This window comes from Histoplasma capsulatum, genomic scaffold (assembly GCF_000149585.1).
Source record: "Histoplasma capsulatum NAm1 scaffold_7 genomic scaffold, whole genome shotgun sequence".
NCBI classification, from domain to species: domain Eukaryota; kingdom Fungi; phylum Ascomycota; class Eurotiomycetes; order Onygenales; family Ajellomycetaceae; genus Histoplasma; species Histoplasma mississippiense.
Window position 1 is genome coordinate 1,308,746 of NW_001813976.1, and position 18,353 is coordinate 1,327,098.

The window sequence follows — 18,353 nt, forward strand, 5'->3', positions numbered from 1 at the left end:
ATTCCATTTATGAATGAGCAAGGACAGAGAAATGAAAAGCTCTATCCTTAAAAATTATGAAATGAGAGTTTAAGAAGCAAGAAGCAAGCTGAAGGTTTGCATAAAAAATATAAGTAAATGCAATTATGATCTCTTCATTGTAAATAATCTAATCAATATACAAGCAATGATAGACAGTGGTTTTCTTCACTACACTTTTATAAACACTCAATTGATTAAAAAGTATAAACTTCATTGTATTCTCTTTTCTGAACTGTGTAAGCTCAGTGGATTCAATGACTTCAGAGGATCCACCTTTTACAATATGATAAATTTCAATATTGATGTAGAAGAATATGAGAAAAAGAATGTTTATGTATATAAAATGCAAGATCTTGAATCCAATTTAATGCTTAGTCTGTCATGATTTACAGAATTTGAAACCTTGATAAACACATACAATCATTATCTAATCTTTTCAAAAGACGACTGCATTTATGAAAAGAATATTGACAGAACCACTGATCTCATTCAGATACCAGTGAAAGCATTCAAACTATAAACTCATTAAACATACAAGAAGAAGAATGTTCAAATGTTAATTGTCAGTATGACAGATATCAAGAAAATGTTAGAAAAATTAGAGTTTAAAAATTTTAAAAAATCTCATAAAGAACTCTTTTGTGGCGTTCCGCCCCTAGTCTCCCTTCCGCCCTGCTCCTTCCGCCCCTGCATTATTATTCCTCCTATTCTTCCCGTATGCTGCGATCGCTCCTTCCTCTGGATTGGATCGCTGACGGGATGACTACGTATATATATAGAGGCGTTCGCCCACCCTTCTAGATTAGAGAAACTCAGACATGAATTATCCTACCAATTGAACGGCGTACGCCATATCTCTGAATCATATAAAAATTTCACAGGTGTGTTCAATGAAAAAGCAGCTGGAAAGCTTCCCTCTCACTGAGAATATGATATAAATCATACAATTAAGCTCATTAAAAAAGATGATAAAGATTCATAAGTATTATGAAACTTTCTCTACAGCATGTCATACAATGAGCTTCTTATTTTATGAAAAACATTTAATGAATTATTAAATAAAAACATCATTTGAATTAACAACTTCTCTGCTGCAGCAGTCGTGTTGTTTGTAAAGAAATTTGAAAAAGGTTTATGATTCTATGTAAATTATTGAAAATTCAATCGGATCACATGAAAGGACTGATACTTTCTCCCACTCATCAATAAAACACTTGAATGAATAGAAAATGCAAAATGATTTACAAAGCTTGATATATCAACAGCCTTCTACAAGATAAGAAACAATGAAGGTGATCATAGATTATGATTTATTTGAATGAACAGTGACCTCTTTTGAATTGGTAAATATCTCAAATATATTTCAGAAATATATCAATTGAGTCTTATGAGACATGCTAGATGAGATTGCATCAGTATATATGGATGATATTCTAATTTTCACAGATGGGTCGCTCACTGAGCATTGCAAGCATATACAATAAATGCTTACTCACTTACACAAAGCTGAATTACAGATGAACATTGATAAATGTAATTTTGAAATTAAATCTACAATTTATCTGAGGTTCATTATTGAAGCTGAAAGAGGTGTATATATAGATTCTAAGAAGGTGGAAACAATTCTCAACTGAGAGACATCAGTCTCAGTAAAAGAGATTAGAAGCTTTCTAGAGTTTGTCAACTTTTATTAAAGATTTATCAAGAATTTTTTTAATATTGTACAATTACTGATGAATCTGATCTAAAAGGACACTATATTTCAATGAACTGACAAAGCAGATGCAGCATTTGAAAAGCTGAAATGCATGTTTATAAACATTCTGATGCTGCAATTATTCAATCTGAATAAGCATACAATTCTCAAAATAGATTCCTCTGATTATGTGGTTGAGAAAGCATTAATACAATATGATAATGAGAGCATTTTACAATCTTATACATTCACTTTAAAGAAAATATCTCCCACTGAATGTAACTATGAAATCTATGATAAGAAACTCTTGATTTTTCATATAATGCTTAGAAAAATGAAAGTCAGAGCTTATGAATATTGAAAAGTTTGAAATCATCACTGATCACAAGAATTTAAAATACTTCACAATCACTCATAAATTTACTGCAAGGCTATACACTGATCATTATTTCTCAGCTGATTTTTATTCATAATTTGTTATCAATCAGAAGCAGAAAACACTCTTATAAATGCTTTGTTCTGTCAAGAATAAAATATATCATTTGATGATCTGAATGACAGATGAAAATATCAAGAGCATCAGTTAATCAACTCTGCAGTTATAGAAAGTTCCACATAATCAGATAAACTCTGTATACATATTAATCAATTTCATACTCAATACCTCTCATTTGAAAAGCAATGAAAACAAGCAGTAGAGGCAGATGAACTCAGATAACAAGCTGTTGAAGCTGTACAAAGCAGAGTATTTCAATTCTCTGTAAATGTATATTCAAGAACAGACATCTCAGTATGTTTGATTGATGATGATGAATATTTACACTTCTGAGATAGATGGTGGATCTCTGATTCAGAATCTTTATGAACATGAATCACGTAGAAGATTCATGACTCATCAATGATTGAATATTTAGATTATAAAATCATATATAGCATTGTAATTTGAAACTTCTAGTGACTGAATATATTAAAAAATATACATTGATTTGTATGCAATTGCAATCACTGTGGCTTAGTAACAGCATGATATGAATGATGAAAAGAAATATTGAAACCTCTGTCTATTTTTAAATGAATTTGATATGATATAGCAATTGATTTTGCAATTTCTCTATCTGAAAGTGGAGGTTCTATGAACATTCTAATCATTGTCAATTGATTCAACAAAGATGTAATACTGCAGCTCTGTGATAAAAAATGAATGTTGAAATAATTATGAATACTTTTATCTGAAGTCTGTTCTATCATATACACAGTCTGTCTTTATTCATTATATTAAATAAAAGCAGTCAATTGATCAGTGCACTCTGAACCTGCATATACCAGCTGCTAAGAATTGAACAAAAATTGTCAACAGTGTATCATTTAAAAATCAATGGAGTCACAGAGAGAATGATATAAATAATGAAGAATATTTTCTATAAATTTTACAATTATACACAAAACAACTGAAGCCATTTATTATCACATACTGAAATTGTAATTAACAATGGAAATTTTATTATAATAAATATAAACTCATTCTTTCTTCTGCATAAATACAATTTAGAAGTTTTAAACTTTTCTAAAAATCTCTGAGAAATCACATACATCTGCAGTTTCATACAAATGACAGAGAATATTATAAACAAGTTTAAAAAAGTTCATAAATGAGTAGAAGCTTTTATGATCAGCATTTAATAAAATTATGAAAATTAAATAAACATCAGAAAAAGTTCTACAATTTGATATTATATAAAAAATAAAATCTAATTAAATCTCAAAAACATAAGAACAAATCACTTCTCATATACATTAAATTATCATCACATTAAATATATTGTGACAGAGATGCTGAGCACACATAATTATTGATTCAACATTCTATTTGATATTTATGATGTTTTTCATACAAATCTGTTTCAATCTGTGACTGAGAATTCATTTTCTTCACAGAGAACCTTCAACTGACAGTCATTTGTTCTTATAAAAGAAGATAATGAACTTGAATGAGAGATTGAAGCAATTCTTGATGATAGAACCAACCATCATCATTGCAAATACTTTCACAGAGAACCTTCAACTGACAGTCATTTGTTATTATAAAAAAAGATAATGAACTTGAATGAGAGATTGAAGCAATTCTTGATGATAGAACCAACCATCATCATTGCAAATACTTTCTCAAATGAATAGAATACAATCATCTGACCTAGGAATCTGCATCTGTCATGAAGGACACCACTACTCTCAATGTTTATGAGTCATCACTCACTCTGATAAGAGGGGATAATATAATGAGTTAGCATTTGTTAATAATTAACTTACACAATCAACTCCTCTTCTGCATTTATTCATTTCTGTTATTGTATTTCACATTTGTATAATTTTTAATGATTTTTCTATATAACTTCTTCTGCTTCATACTTCACACTCATATAGTTTTAACAATTTTTTTATATAACTTTCAATATTCTTTCATTCTGTGCTTCACTGTGAAGCAGTTTTTGATATTCTTCTGCTCTGATTTTTTCTTTATAAAAATCCTCTTTATACAATCTTTTTTTTTTGATTTCTTTTTTCTTTCTTTTTTTAATCAATTCATAATCTGTATTTAGAATAGTAATCGATATACATTTGTTATATTTATTTTTTATATTGAAAATGTGTTTGTACTTCAGCAATCTGTTAAAATAATTGATTTATTTTATGACTTATTAATCAGTCAGTAATCAAACAATAGTAAATAATTAATTTTACATATTACATTTTCATTCAAAACTTTTATTTATTTCTTAAATTGATCATTTTAATTTACATTCAAATCTAATAAATCACTATCATATGAGAAAGAATTGATATTCATTTTTGCTATATGTATTGAAAAATATATGAGAAGATAAAAGTTCAATTTTGTTTTATTCTCAACTGACTCTTTTTGTGCCAAGAAATTATTTGCGTCTGATGACCTCCACTAGTGTAGGTCAGGTGAGTCACCCGAGGGGTCAGCCGACGTGTAACCTGCATCAAACACCATACACATATAAGTATGTAGTAGAGCACACAACAAACCAACATGCACCGCGATGGGAACTAAGCGTATCAAGGTAGACTACAGCACGGGGGAACCCATAAGGCATATCAACATCAACTTTTCCTTGTCTTTTATGGGAGATAAGAAAAGATAAATAAATAAGTAAAGAGAAAAGAACAGGAATAACTTGCTTGCTGTCTGCTCAGCCGACCATCTTGCCTTTCTCAAAGACGGGAATACACTCAACTCCCAAATCTCAGGTGTGGAAAGGGACTTATGAAAGTCATAAACAGCGTTGATAACAAATAAAGAACAATACTTATAATCTCTCATTGCTTCTCCTCCCCTTCTTCATTGCCGCCTTCTTTCTTTCTTTCTTCTTTTCCGTAATTAATTAGCACACGGAAATAAATTGGGGGTTCGTGAAGGAAGAGGAACGAAGTAAAAGATATAAAAGAATAATGTTAAGCAACTTCCAAGCCACTCCACTCCCGAATCTCCATGTGCTGTTTGTTACTCTTATAAAGCGGCAATATAGAAGAAGGCGAGGTGATGGGTGGAACTGCAGCCTTAAAGAAAATGCGGATGGACGGATGGATGGAGCTGATGTTGGGGGAGGATAAGAAGATGATGACACGCCGTCGTAGCGTATGTGAGGAGGGAGGAGAGGGAATTGGCACGTACACAAAAAATAGACACAACAAGGGACACTGAGAAATGTAAAAAGAAGCAGAAGGACCAATACAACAAATTGAGGACAGAACGTACATACCATACCATCTAGAGAAGGGATAAAAGAAAAAAAGAAAAAAATTGGAAGGAAGTAAAAGAAGAATAATAATAATAAGATAAGAAAAATCATAACATAATGAAAGAAAAGTTACTCATAAATCACGTAAAAGGGAAAATTCCAACAGAGGTGAAAAATGAAACAAAAACAAACCACTCAGGGGGACCGTGGGGGGGTTCTTTTAAATAGCGTGTAACAAATACATAAAAAAAAACCATAGAATGGGCTGCTTTTTGTTTCGCTAACACCTGCTTTAACCATCCCGTCCCTCCCAATTGAAACGGACCATCAAGAAAGGGAAAGAAACGTTAAAAAAAAAAAAAAAAAAAACCCAGAACCAGAAAGCCCCGCAGGAGTTGAAGATTAGGATTTGGCCTCTTCTGACTTGCTGTCTTTGCCGGCTTCCTTCGACTGTTTGGCTGCGTCCGCAGCTTCACCTTCACCACCCTTGCTCTTCATATATTCATCATAAACATTTATAGCCTCGTCGACCTTGGCGCGGAGTGCAGCGTCATCATCGACCCTATTGTAGAGCAGCGACAGCATTAGCACACTGATCAAACGACAACAACGAAGCAATTGTCGGGTCGCGGTGAGGGAGAAACTTACAAACTAAGTAGTTCTGCATTTGTCCATTTCCAAAAAGCATACCAGTGATCTTGCCCAGCCAAACTCTGGTTGTTGGGCTTAGGATCTTAGGGGTAGATAGCTTCACCAAAGCATTTGTTTTTGTTGGGCGGGGTGGCGCTGCACTCAAAAGCCTGGAGATTGAGGGTAGGACCACCGACGGACTCATCACGGGGGGGTATTGCTTGTCCTGGTCCGGTTTCCACGACCAGCTTGTCCGGAACGGACCATACCGCCTTGTTGGGGTGGAATGCCACGGCCTTGTGCGAAACCTTGGCCGCCAGCCCGCATGCCTGGTACATTAGCCAAATTTGGAGGCATACCCTGTATGCCAGGAACCTGGCCGCGGCCGCCACCACCTCGCCCGAATGATGCTTGAACTTGGGCAATAGCTTGTGGGTAGCTGAGACCGTTTGGCATCCCACCAGGACCTTGGAGCGCACCAATGGGAAGGCCCTGGGCACCTAGGCCAAAGGCATTTGGTGGGAGTTGTTGGTTGGGGTTAATCCCGCGACCACCTTGCTGTCCCGGGAACCCTGCGGCGAATTGACCAGGTCGGCCACCTGGTATGCCAGGTATAACCATTCCAGGTTGTTGACCAAAAGCCATACCACCGCGTTGTGCAGCGTTGGCGGGGATGAATCCTTGCTGGCCCGGTGGGTAGTAGACAGCGGGCTGCATGAACTGTTAAGAACAATCAGAATACACAGGAACTCGCACAGATGGTGGTATGAAAATTTTCCTAACTTACTGGCTGGGACATTCCTGCAGCAGCAGCAACCTGCTGTTGTCGGATAGTATTACGAGCTTGAATGCTTGCCTCAAGCTTTGCACGTGGTACGTGTTAGCAAGTTGACAATAGAAAGTATGCAAGAGAAAAGAATAGACTTGAAGCACGTACCTGGCTTTTGCGGACATCTTTCCGCTGAGCTAGTGCGACGTAGAGAGGTTTGCCATTGACCATGCGCTGGTTCATTTCCGTGACGGCCTTAGAAGCTTCATCAGGATTGCTGAAGCAGACGAAACCAAAGCCCTTACTTTTCCCAAGTTTCTTTTCAGTAGCATTTTTGCTGTCGGATTTCTCAACTTTGTCGCTCTTGTCAGCGGAGTCCTCCTCACCAGACTCCTTCTTAGCCTCATCTTTCACGTTTTCCTTATTGGCGCTCTCTTTTTCCTTCTCAGATTCAGAACCGGGATCCCCAGCAGTGTCACGCATAACTCGAGCAGAGGTAATGTTTCCAAAGCTGATGAAGAGGTCCCGCAGTTTCTCATCATCGATGTCATCGGTCAAGTTCTTGACGTAGAGATTAACACCTTGGTATTTGGACGCCTTTTCGACGCGGGCAGCCTCATGCTGTTTGCGCAACTCCTCCTCCCGCTCGTGCTTCTTCTGTGCGCGGCCGACGTAAAGTTTCTGACCCTTGTATTCCTTGTCGTTTAATTCTTCAACAGCGGCAGCAGCACTCTCATGCTTGAGGAAGTAGAAGAAACCGAACCCTCTGCTTTTCCCAGTCTCCCCGTCGCGGCTAATAGATGCGGAGGTAATTTCGCCATATTTTTCAAACAGCTCCCGGAACTCCTCATTGGAGACCTCAGTATCCAAGTTCTTCACGTATACGTTGGTGAAATTGGCCTTCATCTCCTCAAATTTGCTCTGGCGATCTTTCTTGGCAATATGATGGCCGACGAATACCTTCTTCTCGTTCAGCAACATACCGTTGACGTGTTTGATGGCGTTGGTGGCGGCTTCCGCGGTTTCGTAATGGACAAAGCCATAGCCCTTAGAATTACCGAACTCGTCCTGGGCGACTTTGCAACTGAGAATGTTACCGAAAGCGGCGAAGGTGTCGTGAAGGGCTTTGTTGTCGATAGCGGTATCCAGGTTCTTGATGAAGACATTGCCCTGACCGGTTTTGCGCAGGGCAGGATCACGCTGGGACCACATAATCCGGCAAGGTTTGCCTTTGATGAGGGTGTAGTTGAGGTCTTCGAGAGCACGTTCGCCATCAGCAGTGTTGTTGTAGTTGACATAAGCATAACCGAGAGAACGTCTGGTGACAGCATCGCGGCACACACGGATGGAAGCGACTTGGCCGATGGAGGAGAAAAGTTCGAAAAGCATGGCTTCGGTGACGGAGGGGTCTAATTCTCCGACGTAGAGGGAGGCAGAATGTGGTTGGGTGGTGCTGGGACCAGCAGAATTGGGGGTCTCGCTGCCATCTCCGGCAGCATCATTTGCAAAGTTTGTGTTGACGGTGGTGCCATTCGTCGAGGATTCCACGGGGTTGGTCTCTGGGGCGGCGACGGACGATACTTCAGCAGCAGACATTTTGGCGATTGAGAATGTAGTTCTTATTTTCTTCGAATATCTGGGGGCAAGAAGACGAGTAAGATGGTGAGTAGAGCTTAACCAGACCACAGAAACAAAGCATGTAGATATGGATTTTCTTTGGCGAAATCAGGAAGGCGGGATGAGGATGTGTTTCTGCGGGAAATTTTGGCAGGCTCAGAGAAAGGGCGACAAAAGACGACAACGACCTACACTGGATATATAAATGGGAGTGATACTCAAAGGAGCTAAAAGGGATATCAACAGGGTGATCTGCCAAACGGAGACATTTTGTTAGTAGAAGGGTCCTGGCGCTGATAGTGATGCCTGTCGTTGTGGAGATGGTGAATGAAAAGATAGAAGCAAAGTCCGGGAGATCGCAGCACCGTCAGGCAAGCTGGAGCAATATGGACTCACGAGATAGATCCTTCACGAGAGGATTTCTTTCAAGGGGAGGTGGAATTTTCAAATTTTTTTTGGCACGTTACGAGTATTTTCGACTGGGGGAAGGGGGCAGAGCGAAGGAGAGAATATCGGATGGAGGCACAGTGGCTGACCAGAGAGAGAGGTTACTGACTCTGATGTTGGATGGAGATGAGGCACTGGAATGTCGTAGTGGCAGTGTCCAGAAGACCAAGACCGTCGACGAGATAAGGAAAGAAAGGAGATAGATTGAGAAAATAGATGGATGAGGAGGTTGAAGATAGAAGACGAGGTTGCTGTTGCTGTGACAAAAGAAAAGACCACACAAGCAAACCGCAAGACCTTTTTTGACCTTTTTCTTTTTTTTTACAGTTTTTTTTTCTTCTTTTTTTCTCCTTTGGGTCTGATTTATTTATTTATTTATTTTTTTTTCGATTTTGGGGTTTGTGAAGGGGGAAAAGGAAAAAAGAATAAAATTTGGAGTTTGGCCAAAATGAAAAAATCAGATTCGGCGCGTTGAAGCTAGTCCCAGTCGGGAAATATTTTCGCAGCTACTTCAGGCCCAATTTAACACCTTGTTCGGGTTACCGTGGTTTGGATTTCCATCACAAACTAAGTAGACCGTACACAGTTTCCATACTATTCTTGCACTTGACTACCAACAGAAAATCTGAGAATGTGAGAATGACCATTAGAACAAGCAACAAGCAGCCATTGGCGATATCTTTGTTTGTTTGGAAAGAGAAGGAAACGCTAGCTAGAATATTAAACAAAAATGAGCATAACGCTGGCAAGCCATGCCCCACTCTGTGGAAAATATGATCATTATGATAAAAAGTTCAATAAAAAATAAAGAAGAAAATTGCCAGTCTCCCAGTTGTGATATCAGAGAACAATGTTTGCTTAACGACATTAACCTCACAAGTATTTATTTGTCAGGCCTTGCCATTAGTCTTTATTGCCAGCCTGTCGTCTGGGCATTCCATTAGAGGGAGGGAGCTTGAAAAAATAAAGTAAAATAAAAGCCCAACTTCAATGTGCCATGAGACAGGGGAAGAGGGAGAAAGAAGAAAGAAAAAGAAGAAAGAGAGAAAAGGCCCAAGTCCCATTTCATCTAAACTGAACTCAACTCAAATCAAACCCTGCCCCTGCATTAATCGCATACATCAGTTTCTCCCTCAACGTGTCGAGGCGTGTATACCGGGGTAGTTTCAGTAAATTCGCACACGTGCTTGTGCTAGGCAACCGCTCCTCATCTGCACTCGAATCGCGTATGCTAAACCGCGGATTCAAATGGCTGAAACCCAGCAGCGGCGCTCGAGGCGTCGACGTCACGAATTTCAATAACTTCTGCCGGTCCGCATTCGTCATCGTCTGCAGCACCTCCCAGAATAGCTTGATCGTGGGATGTTCCTGGTTATCGTCGCCAATCACGTAGCTGCCGCTGTAGACGGTGTTCCGCCGTAGGTCGGCTACGTCAATCTCACCCGTGTCTCCGCCGACGAGGGTTTGGAGCTCGGACTGGTTGAACATAGATAGCCAGGAGGGTTGGATGATGGTGCCGAGGCCCTGGAGGAAGGCGTTGGTTTGTAGATAGGGCTGTGCTTGGAGGCGGTGGCGAGCGATGTAGGAGATATAGACGAGTCGGTTTTGGTTCGTCACAGGGATCTCGGAGCCGTGCGGTTTGAGATCTTTGGTTATGTTTTCTGTGATTGTCTCAAGCGTGCCGTCTGGTTTTTCGATGGGGACGGCTATGGTATCTGTTACGGTGAAATTTAGAGCGAAGTCTTCGACATCTCCTGGGTAGTTTTTCAGTTGGAGCTGTAGAAGGGGAAGGAGGGTGGTTAGCGAATAAATGGACCATTTCAAAAAGAAAAGTGGGGAGGGGATGGCTTAATTGACGGTAATTAATGAAACAAAAAGCGACTTACCAGGCCTTGATACAGGCCCTCGTCGAGATCCCGTACTTCATTGAGATTGGCACGATAAGAAGACTCTTTCCGCGCCGAACTCGTCCCCCCAGTCAAGGCCCATTTTAAAAGAAAGAACCCCGCGAAGCTGACATCCACTAAAATTCCCTCGTATAGACATTTTCCGATGATACGGCCTAGAAACTCATACCGTTTCAATATTTCCTTAACCTCTGCGTTCATGGTGGGGCTTCTTTCGGGGACTCCTTGCCGTCGGAGCTGAGCCTTTCGCTGCTCTATGAGTGTAGGGTTCGGGTACAGCAGGTGCTGATCGTTTTCGATAAAAAGGCTGGAGGGCCCCGAAGGGTTGAAAGCGTCACTAATAACGCTCGTCAGAAATTCCTTTGTGACCCCGCCACCATCGATTCCTGCTTCGGGAGTGCCGAATTTGTCGATAAACGAAATTTGTATCGGTTCCTTCAAGCCATCACCTAGCTCATAGAACTTATCGAACGCGTCCTGGAACAAGGATTCTCGTCTTATGTTCGCATGATGCTTGCTCAAGATATCATTTCCCCTGGACATACCATCATTGCTCAATCCCATCAAGCTATGAGCAATGGACAAGCGCCAGGAGTCAGGGTCAATAAAGCCCCGTCTCCTTTGAACTTGATCTCTGAAGATGAACTCCCGGAATATCTGAACACGGGTAGCGAACGGTATGAAGAATGGTATGTTCCTCAAAATTTCTAGTCGTGGAGCAACAGCCTCGAGCTCTTTCCTCCTTGCAACTTGTTGTTGTCGTTTTCTAAGCTCCTCGATCCGGCGAAGGTGGTGAGCCCTCCCAGTTCCTACTAACACCGGGAAATGATCATAATCATCTTCCATTGTTTCATTGAGTGTCTCATCATCGTTGTCATCATCGTCCTCGTCGTAATCTTGGAGCTGATGTCTATTTTCTTCCTCAGCGACGACCGCGGGAATGAACCCTTCCATGTCAAAACGGTCAACCATAAGCCAATGGCCATCAGGCAAAAATTTCCGTCTTGAACTAGACAGCAATTTAGTAAACGACATGCAATTATTCACAGATTAACACTGGCGCAAACTTACTCTCTCTCGTGCACCATGCGTAACAAACCTGTAACCAGCCCTTTAAAATAATCTAGAGGTATCCCGGTAACGCTTACTAAAGTACTCCTCTTAGATTTCAGGTTTGAGTGAACCGGCTCCAGCGGCGGAGAACGGATGCTAAAGTAATTTCGAATGCCGTCGGTGTCTGAAGGATCTATATTTGTAGAGGTCAAATCCGCTGAGTTCCAATATAGTGTGAACGCCAAGTTCTTCAAGAAAAGGGTTAGATTCCTAACATCGTCTAGCGGTAGTGCGCTCTCTTGTGTCCAGGAAGCATTGGATTTTGAAGGTTTGCCTAGCGAAGGAGTGGCAGAAAAGAATTCCTCGTCGTCCAAAACTTTCAGGAGAAAGGTATAAAGCTCAAGAAACAGCAGAATAACTGTCCATTCTTGTTCTCGGTCGCTACTCTGTTCGGCGATTGAACCGCCCTGGGAGCTAAGTGCAGAACCTGTCTGAAGCATTGCAAGGACATCGAGCGAGTTTTGTGCTATATTTAGAAATACCCTTGTTGATTTAGATGCGTTCCAAAAGTACTTGATGGCAGGTAGCCGACCAGAAGTGGAATCTCCACCTGTTCCTGTTTCCATAGCAGAACCCAAGTAAAGCCACATGCGTATTTCATCACCTCGCTTCGGGAAAACCCTTAAGAGTGTCAGTGCATAGGCCGCTAGGGCCTTTACATCTTTTGATGCTTGTAGGTGTAACTGAGAACTGTTACTATTGACAATCGGAAGTCGATTTGGTGCTGCGTGGCTCAGAAGGTGTGTAATGCTGTGCTGGTCGAGTAGTGTGTAGAGTTGACTTCGAACAAAGGGGGGAAATAGCTCAGTCTGGGTCTTTTCCTCGCCACCAAGACGACGAGATACTTCACCAGCTATAGGGCTTAGCAGTCCCGAAACGGCCTTGACAAACAAAGTCTCAGGGGCTTGCTTGACTACACCATCACCTTGTGCGTGTCGATGGAAGTAGATAAAATAGGAGAGCAGCCACAATCGTCTGTCGACGTCTATTGGCTCGGAAAAAGAATTTGCATGTGGCAGGATATGTGAATCTATCGCGGAGGCCAGAAGTTTATAGTTTACTCCCGCGGCTAGGTCATCTAGCCATCCAAGGTGGCTGTCAAGAGACGGGATGGCTAAAAAGACTCGTCCGAACCACCCGTAGGCATCGAGAGTTTCCGATGTGATAGGCTGAAGAAGGGCGAGCACAGTTCTAACGACCATGCCTCTGGTTTGACTAGTATTCAGCGACGTCTGGAGGTTTAAAGTTATGGCCGCTAAAGCAGAATAGTACCGTTCAGCTAATCGAGTCATCTGTGTTGGTAACAAAGTAGAAAGAAACGTTATAAGCTGGAGGAAATCATTAACCAACGACACAGACGGCACCGACGAGGGAGTTGTCGCAAGGAACTGGAGAGTAACCACTCCAAGGCGGCGAAGGGTGGGCGGCCATTCTCCATCAGGTTGCAGGACAGGAGCCTCTTCCAAAGTCATTTGGAAAGACTTTGCAAAATATGATAGCCGTGCCCAGTCATCCCGGTCCTTAATCCAAATGAAACACAACAGCTTCCTCAGCTGAGATAAACAATCCGTAGGGTCCGTATAGGGCTTCGGCAAACCCATCCACACCAGCGCGTCTCCATCGGAACCTGGTCTCGCATCTGGCCCTCTATTGCGTTCCACATTATCCCACTCTGTTCTCCAAGAGTCCTTTGCGGCTTTCCGGGCCTTGTATCCCCTCCATGTGCGTTGTAGAATGTAGGTTGCCTGCAAGCGCTCCCGGTCTAGTTGTCGTTGGCGGCGTTCCTGCTGAGCGAGGGCAATGGTTGCTTGTGTGCCCTGACCGGCTTGACCATGACGTCCCGAAGAGTATGCGGACACAGGGTTCGTTGGTCGGTTTGAGAGGTTGACTTGTCGCGGTCTGCGAGCCTTTCCAGTAAATGACTGGAACATGGTTGTTGTAAAGCGGAATGTTAAATAAAATGGCTCAGCAGTGGCGGGGGGGAGCACAGGCAGGTGCAGCAAAATGGTCCATTCTTCAAAGTGGCGGGATTCTACCTGGACATGCTGATGCTATCAAAGAAGGGATGTCCAGGGTAGCGTTGTCTCGCGATGAGGGTGCAGCACTTTCGAGAAGCTTGGAGGTTGGATGAAGGTGTTTCCGTGTTGTTGCGCGGAAACATTGCGACATCGTCATCGGCTGGAACCAAGGATGTTAATCGCTGGCACCGAACACCTTGACTCTCATCATTCGTTTATTTATTTATCTATTTATACATTTGTAAGAAACGATGTTTTGGTAATCTTTTCAGTGATTATGGTATCAGAATGTTCTATGAAGCCCGAAGCTATCAATCTATCTCATTTTCTATCTTTGATATGCTACCTTATTAGTGTACAGGGAAGGGAAAATGGTGCACCACCAGCACCAACGCGACTTGCACGGGTGATTCCTTGCTGAAATCTCGAGATATCATCGAAAGACCCTTTCGCCTTTCGCCTTAAACCCCTAACCACATATAAAAAAAAAAAAAAAAAAAAGGTAAAAATATATCAAAACATAAAATGTATATTGTACAAGAGGGAAAATAAACGAAGAACCTCTTCCCCAAATACCAATTGTGAGAAAGGGCCAGATCAAGCGGGCCAGTGCCTCCATGATGTCCCCGGAGCCACCGATTCGCTTGTAGACGGCTGCATGGATAGATTGTACGGGGCCAAACGAGAAGAATTCTATGGCTCCTGCTCGCTCGGGCGACTTCAGTGCTTGCTTTTATCCGCGTCGTCCGCGCGTGGCTCCGCATTCAACTCGGCCGTTGTCTGCACTGGCTGCTGCTGCTGCTGCTGCTGCTGCTGCTCCTTTGAAACGGCGGTGTCCTCCTGGCTAGCCATCACCTCTCCTCTCCGTATCCGCTCGACTTCGTCAGACTCCAACTCGTTATTCGCATACCAGTCATCGAGGTAGTCTTTCCCATTCATCCCACGCGGCACCTCGACTTCCCTCTCGCCGATCATTATCGTTTGCGTGTACTGGGTTTTTGTGGGCTCCATTCGTTTTGTGACGAAGGGGGTGAGCTGTTATGGAAAAGCCGGTGCGTGGAGTGGGTACAAGTTAGTCAATCAGCCATCATGAGGGCGCATTAAGAAGGCGAAAGGCGCGTTACGGAGCAGAAGGAGAAAAGAAGAGAGAATAGAGTGGAGAGGGTGGAAGATGGAGGGGGAAGGGGGGGGGAGGAATGCGCACATATGTATGTATCTATGTATGATAGAACGGACCTTAAAGGTATCAAGTCCCTCTGGAACCACATATGTGCGCACTTTTCGCCAGTCAATGAAATATGTGCCCTTCTTCTTGCCGAAGAATCCCACGTTGCCCGTCCGGTTACCCTTGTAATAGCCTCCGTTGACCTGCTTGGTGGTCAACCGCAGCCGCGCATTCAAGCGTGATGTGGGTTTAAACATGATCAAGACGAAGCGGTAATACGCCCATCCAAAGGCAGAGTGACCAAGTACAGAGCTCTAAATTGCAAGCAATTGTCGAAGCGCGGAGATTGGGGGGTTTTGTGGTTCTTCGGCGGTGGTTGTTCTCCTTGTGTTCGCTTCTCAAACGCACAGGCCTTTTGACACCGAGAAACCTTTTTTTTTTTTTTTTTGGGCCCGCAAGGATCAGCAACTGCATTGTGCTCGCGCGATAAATAAAAAACCAATTTACACGAAAAGCACAAATAAAATCCATGTCACATTCTGCAATTTCCATTTTGCATCACCCTCTCTTTTCAGAGTGCTGCTATGCATTATTAAAATTAATTTTTCGTGTACTTCCTCTCTATCTTTTTGGGCGGGGATTGATATGATTAATTATACATAGCCATGGCGAGGAAATCTAACCAGCTCCGGTCCAAAGAAGAGCCCCGACGTTCGAAACCGAAAGGAACAAAGAAGCCATATACGCGGGGCGGCCTGGATGCCTTGACAGTTGCAGAGAAGCAATATCCCTCGAATTCCGGAATTCGAAAACACCGCTTGGGGGTGGAGGGCGATGACGGCTCTAAGCGCAAGAGAGGCGGAGCTTCGAGACTAGACGGCGAAGGGGACTCTCACGACCCGCCTTCCAAGCGACGGAGAACTGGCGACGACGATGAAGGCTCCGACTCGAGCGACAATCGCGGAAGTGATAGAGAGGGGAATGAATGGCTGTTGGGTCGGGTCGATTCCGATGATGACAGTGATATCGACAGCGATGAAGCTATGGGTGAGAGCGATGAGGAGAAATTTCGATGGGCGAAAAGCTTGGTGAGAGCGCTAAAGGCAAAAGTGAAAATCTACGTTGAGAAACCGGAATACGGGATGATTTCAACCTTATCAAAAGGTGACGTCGAAGCGCTGGAGGATGACGATGATCTTGGGGAAGAAGCGGTGGATCTTGCTACGGCTTGGGATATGAACGCAGAAGACACAGAATCGGACGTTAAAGCGAACACTACGAGGGCGAAGAAGACTTTTCGATCTAAGACTACAGATGAGGAAGACAATATTGACACTACTGGTAGCGAGGGTGAGGACCAAAAGGGTGATTCTGATGACTCTGACGGTGACGATGCAAGCGATGTCTCTGGGCTATCCCTTTCTGACCAGGATGATTCAAATGAGCGTGGCCTGTCGAAATTACAAAAGTTCGTCAAGTCCATGGAAAACGGACAAAGCGACGACGGCAAATCGAAACTGAAGCATCAGACCATCACTCACGGCGCCCAACCTACGGAATTCGGCCTCATGCCAACACGCAAACTTACAGTTGCCGATCTGATCCCGACCATTTCCGACTCGCGCATGAAAGGCTCGCTCAAACATCTAGACGCCGTTGCCGCAACGAAGAAGAGCAAAGCTGGAATACCTGGGAAGCTGCAAGCGCCTCTCGCTAAACGGCAGCAGGATCGTATTGACCGTGCTGCAGCTTATGAGAAGAGCAAAGAGACCCTTAATCGGTGGATTGAAACGGTGAAAGCTAACCGAAGAGCCGACCACCTCTCGTTTCCCCTTCCCGAGCCGAACGCCATCCAGCAGTCATCCATTACTGATTCGAAGCCATTGACAGACCTCGAGAGCACCATCCAGAATATCCTTGTAGAGAGCGGCCTAGCGGACGAGAAGGATAAATCCAGCGAAGCTCGGATTCAGGAATTTGAAGAATTACAGGCGAAAAAGCTCCCGTTGGAAGAAATACAGGCGCGTCGCGCAGAGCTACGGAAGGCTCGAGAGCTACTTTTCCGCGAGGAGGTTCGAGCCAAGCGGATTAAGAAAATTAAGAGCAAATCTTACCGCCGTGTGCATCGCAAGGAGCGGGAAAAGATGGATATTAGAGAGCGGGAAGCTCTTATCGCCGCTGGTGTTGATGTTGATGAGGAAGACCGCGAAAAACTCGACCGGCAGAGAGCGGAAGCTCGAATGGGAGCGAAACATCGGGAAAGCAAGTGGGCTAAAGGCCTTAAACAAACTGGAAGGACGGCCTGGGATGACGAAGCGCGACTGGAAATGGCGGATCTAGCAAGGCGGGGGGAGGAATTGCAAAGCAGAATAGAAGGAAAGCGAGTCACTACGGGACAGGAAGGGTATCTAGGGTCCTCAAGCGAGGAGTCAGAGAGCGACAGTGATGCAGCTGAAGATGGGTTTGGGTCCGATGCTGAGGCACAACGCCTGAAGAAAAAGCTCAATGACCTCGACCAAAACGGCAATGAGAATGAAGAGCCCATCACCGGGCCTCATGCAGGGTTACTGTCCATGAAATTTATGCGGAATGCGGAGGCTGCGCGGAAGGCTCAGAACGATGCTGAAATTAAAAAACTCCGTCGTGAGATGGATGGCGGGGATGATTTACACTCCGATGATGAGATGGAGATGGGCCGCCAGAAGTTCGGCCGACTTGCCACTACCAACGAACCTGCAGTCACTGCTCCTCAACGGCAGGAATTTGAGGAGCCAGATTCCGATGCAGATGACAAGGCCCGCGCAGTAGAGTCCGATGGCGAAATCGAGATTCGGGTGGATAATAATCCTACTACGAACAGTAATAACAGCAACCACCGTGCGCATAAATCTACTGCACGCAGCTCTCAGCCTCTCAAGAAACGATCTCCTCTAGCCAACAACGACCCAACTCAGGATGACGACGCTGATGTCGACAATCCATGGCTCACGCAGCCCAAGCGGAATGCGAAGAAGCACAATGGCTCCTCACCAGATGCAGTGGCTGACATTAGCCTGATCAGCAACGGTGCGATGGAAAGCGATCCCTCCACGTCCCGCTTGTTGTCCGTAGCACCCAAACACGCCAAATCTTCCGCCAAAGGAAATCCAAGCGCTTCTTAAATGACGCAACCAGCCAGCTGCAGCTGCGGCTGCAGCCGTCCCGAA

The 18,353-nt window shown here is 43.4% G+C and overlaps 4 protein-coding genes across 4 annotated transcripts in view; 1 reads left to right on the top strand and 3 right to left on the bottom strand.

The window, feature by feature from the left end:
• Positions 1-5,883: 5,883 nt before the first annotated feature.
• HCAG_06026 (polyadenylate-binding protein) lies at positions 5,884-8,476 on the bottom strand (the record flags this gene model as incomplete). Its single annotated transcript, XM_001538371.1, has 5 exons — positions 5,884-6,043; positions 6,130-6,214; positions 6,381-6,831; positions 6,899-6,973; positions 7,049-8,476. The coding sequence occupies 5 exons, from the start codon at positions 8,474-8,476 to the stop codon at positions 5,884-5,886; spliced, it is 2,199 nt and encodes a 732-aa protein (XP_001538421.1).
• Positions 8,477-10,024: 1,548 nt separating this feature from the next.
• On the bottom strand, positions 10,025-13,895 carry HCAG_06027 (predicted protein; the record flags this gene model as incomplete). The annotated part of the gene is made up of 5 exons (XM_001538372.1): positions 10,025-10,720; positions 10,831-11,342; positions 11,397-11,508; positions 11,665-11,860; positions 11,923-13,895. 5 exons carry the CDS (start codon positions 13,893-13,895, stop codon positions 10,025-10,027), a joined length of 3,489 nt encoding a protein of 1,162 aa, XP_001538422.1.
• Positions 13,896-14,702: 807 nt separating this feature from the next.
• Positions 14,703-15,404, bottom strand: HCAG_06028 (MRP-L27 domain-containing protein; the record flags this gene model as incomplete). The annotated part of the gene is made up of 2 exons (XM_001538373.1): positions 14,703-15,017; positions 15,219-15,404. 2 exons carry the CDS (start codon positions 15,402-15,404, stop codon positions 14,703-14,705), a joined length of 501 nt encoding a protein of 166 aa, XP_001538423.1.
• A 408-nt stretch (positions 15,405-15,812) lies between these two features.
• The window catches only part of HCAG_06029 (predicted protein), a gene marked incomplete at both ends in the record, with an annotated part of 3,397 nt that continues 856 nt past the window's right edge, over positions 15,813-18,353 (top strand). The window contains 2 exons of the mRNA XM_001538374.1: positions 15,813-18,213; positions 18,326-18,345. Of these exons, the coding sequence (XP_001538424.1) occupies positions 15,813-18,213; positions 18,326-18,345 (2,421 nt within the window). The remainder of the gene's footprint in view (positions 18,214-18,325; positions 18,346-18,353) is intronic.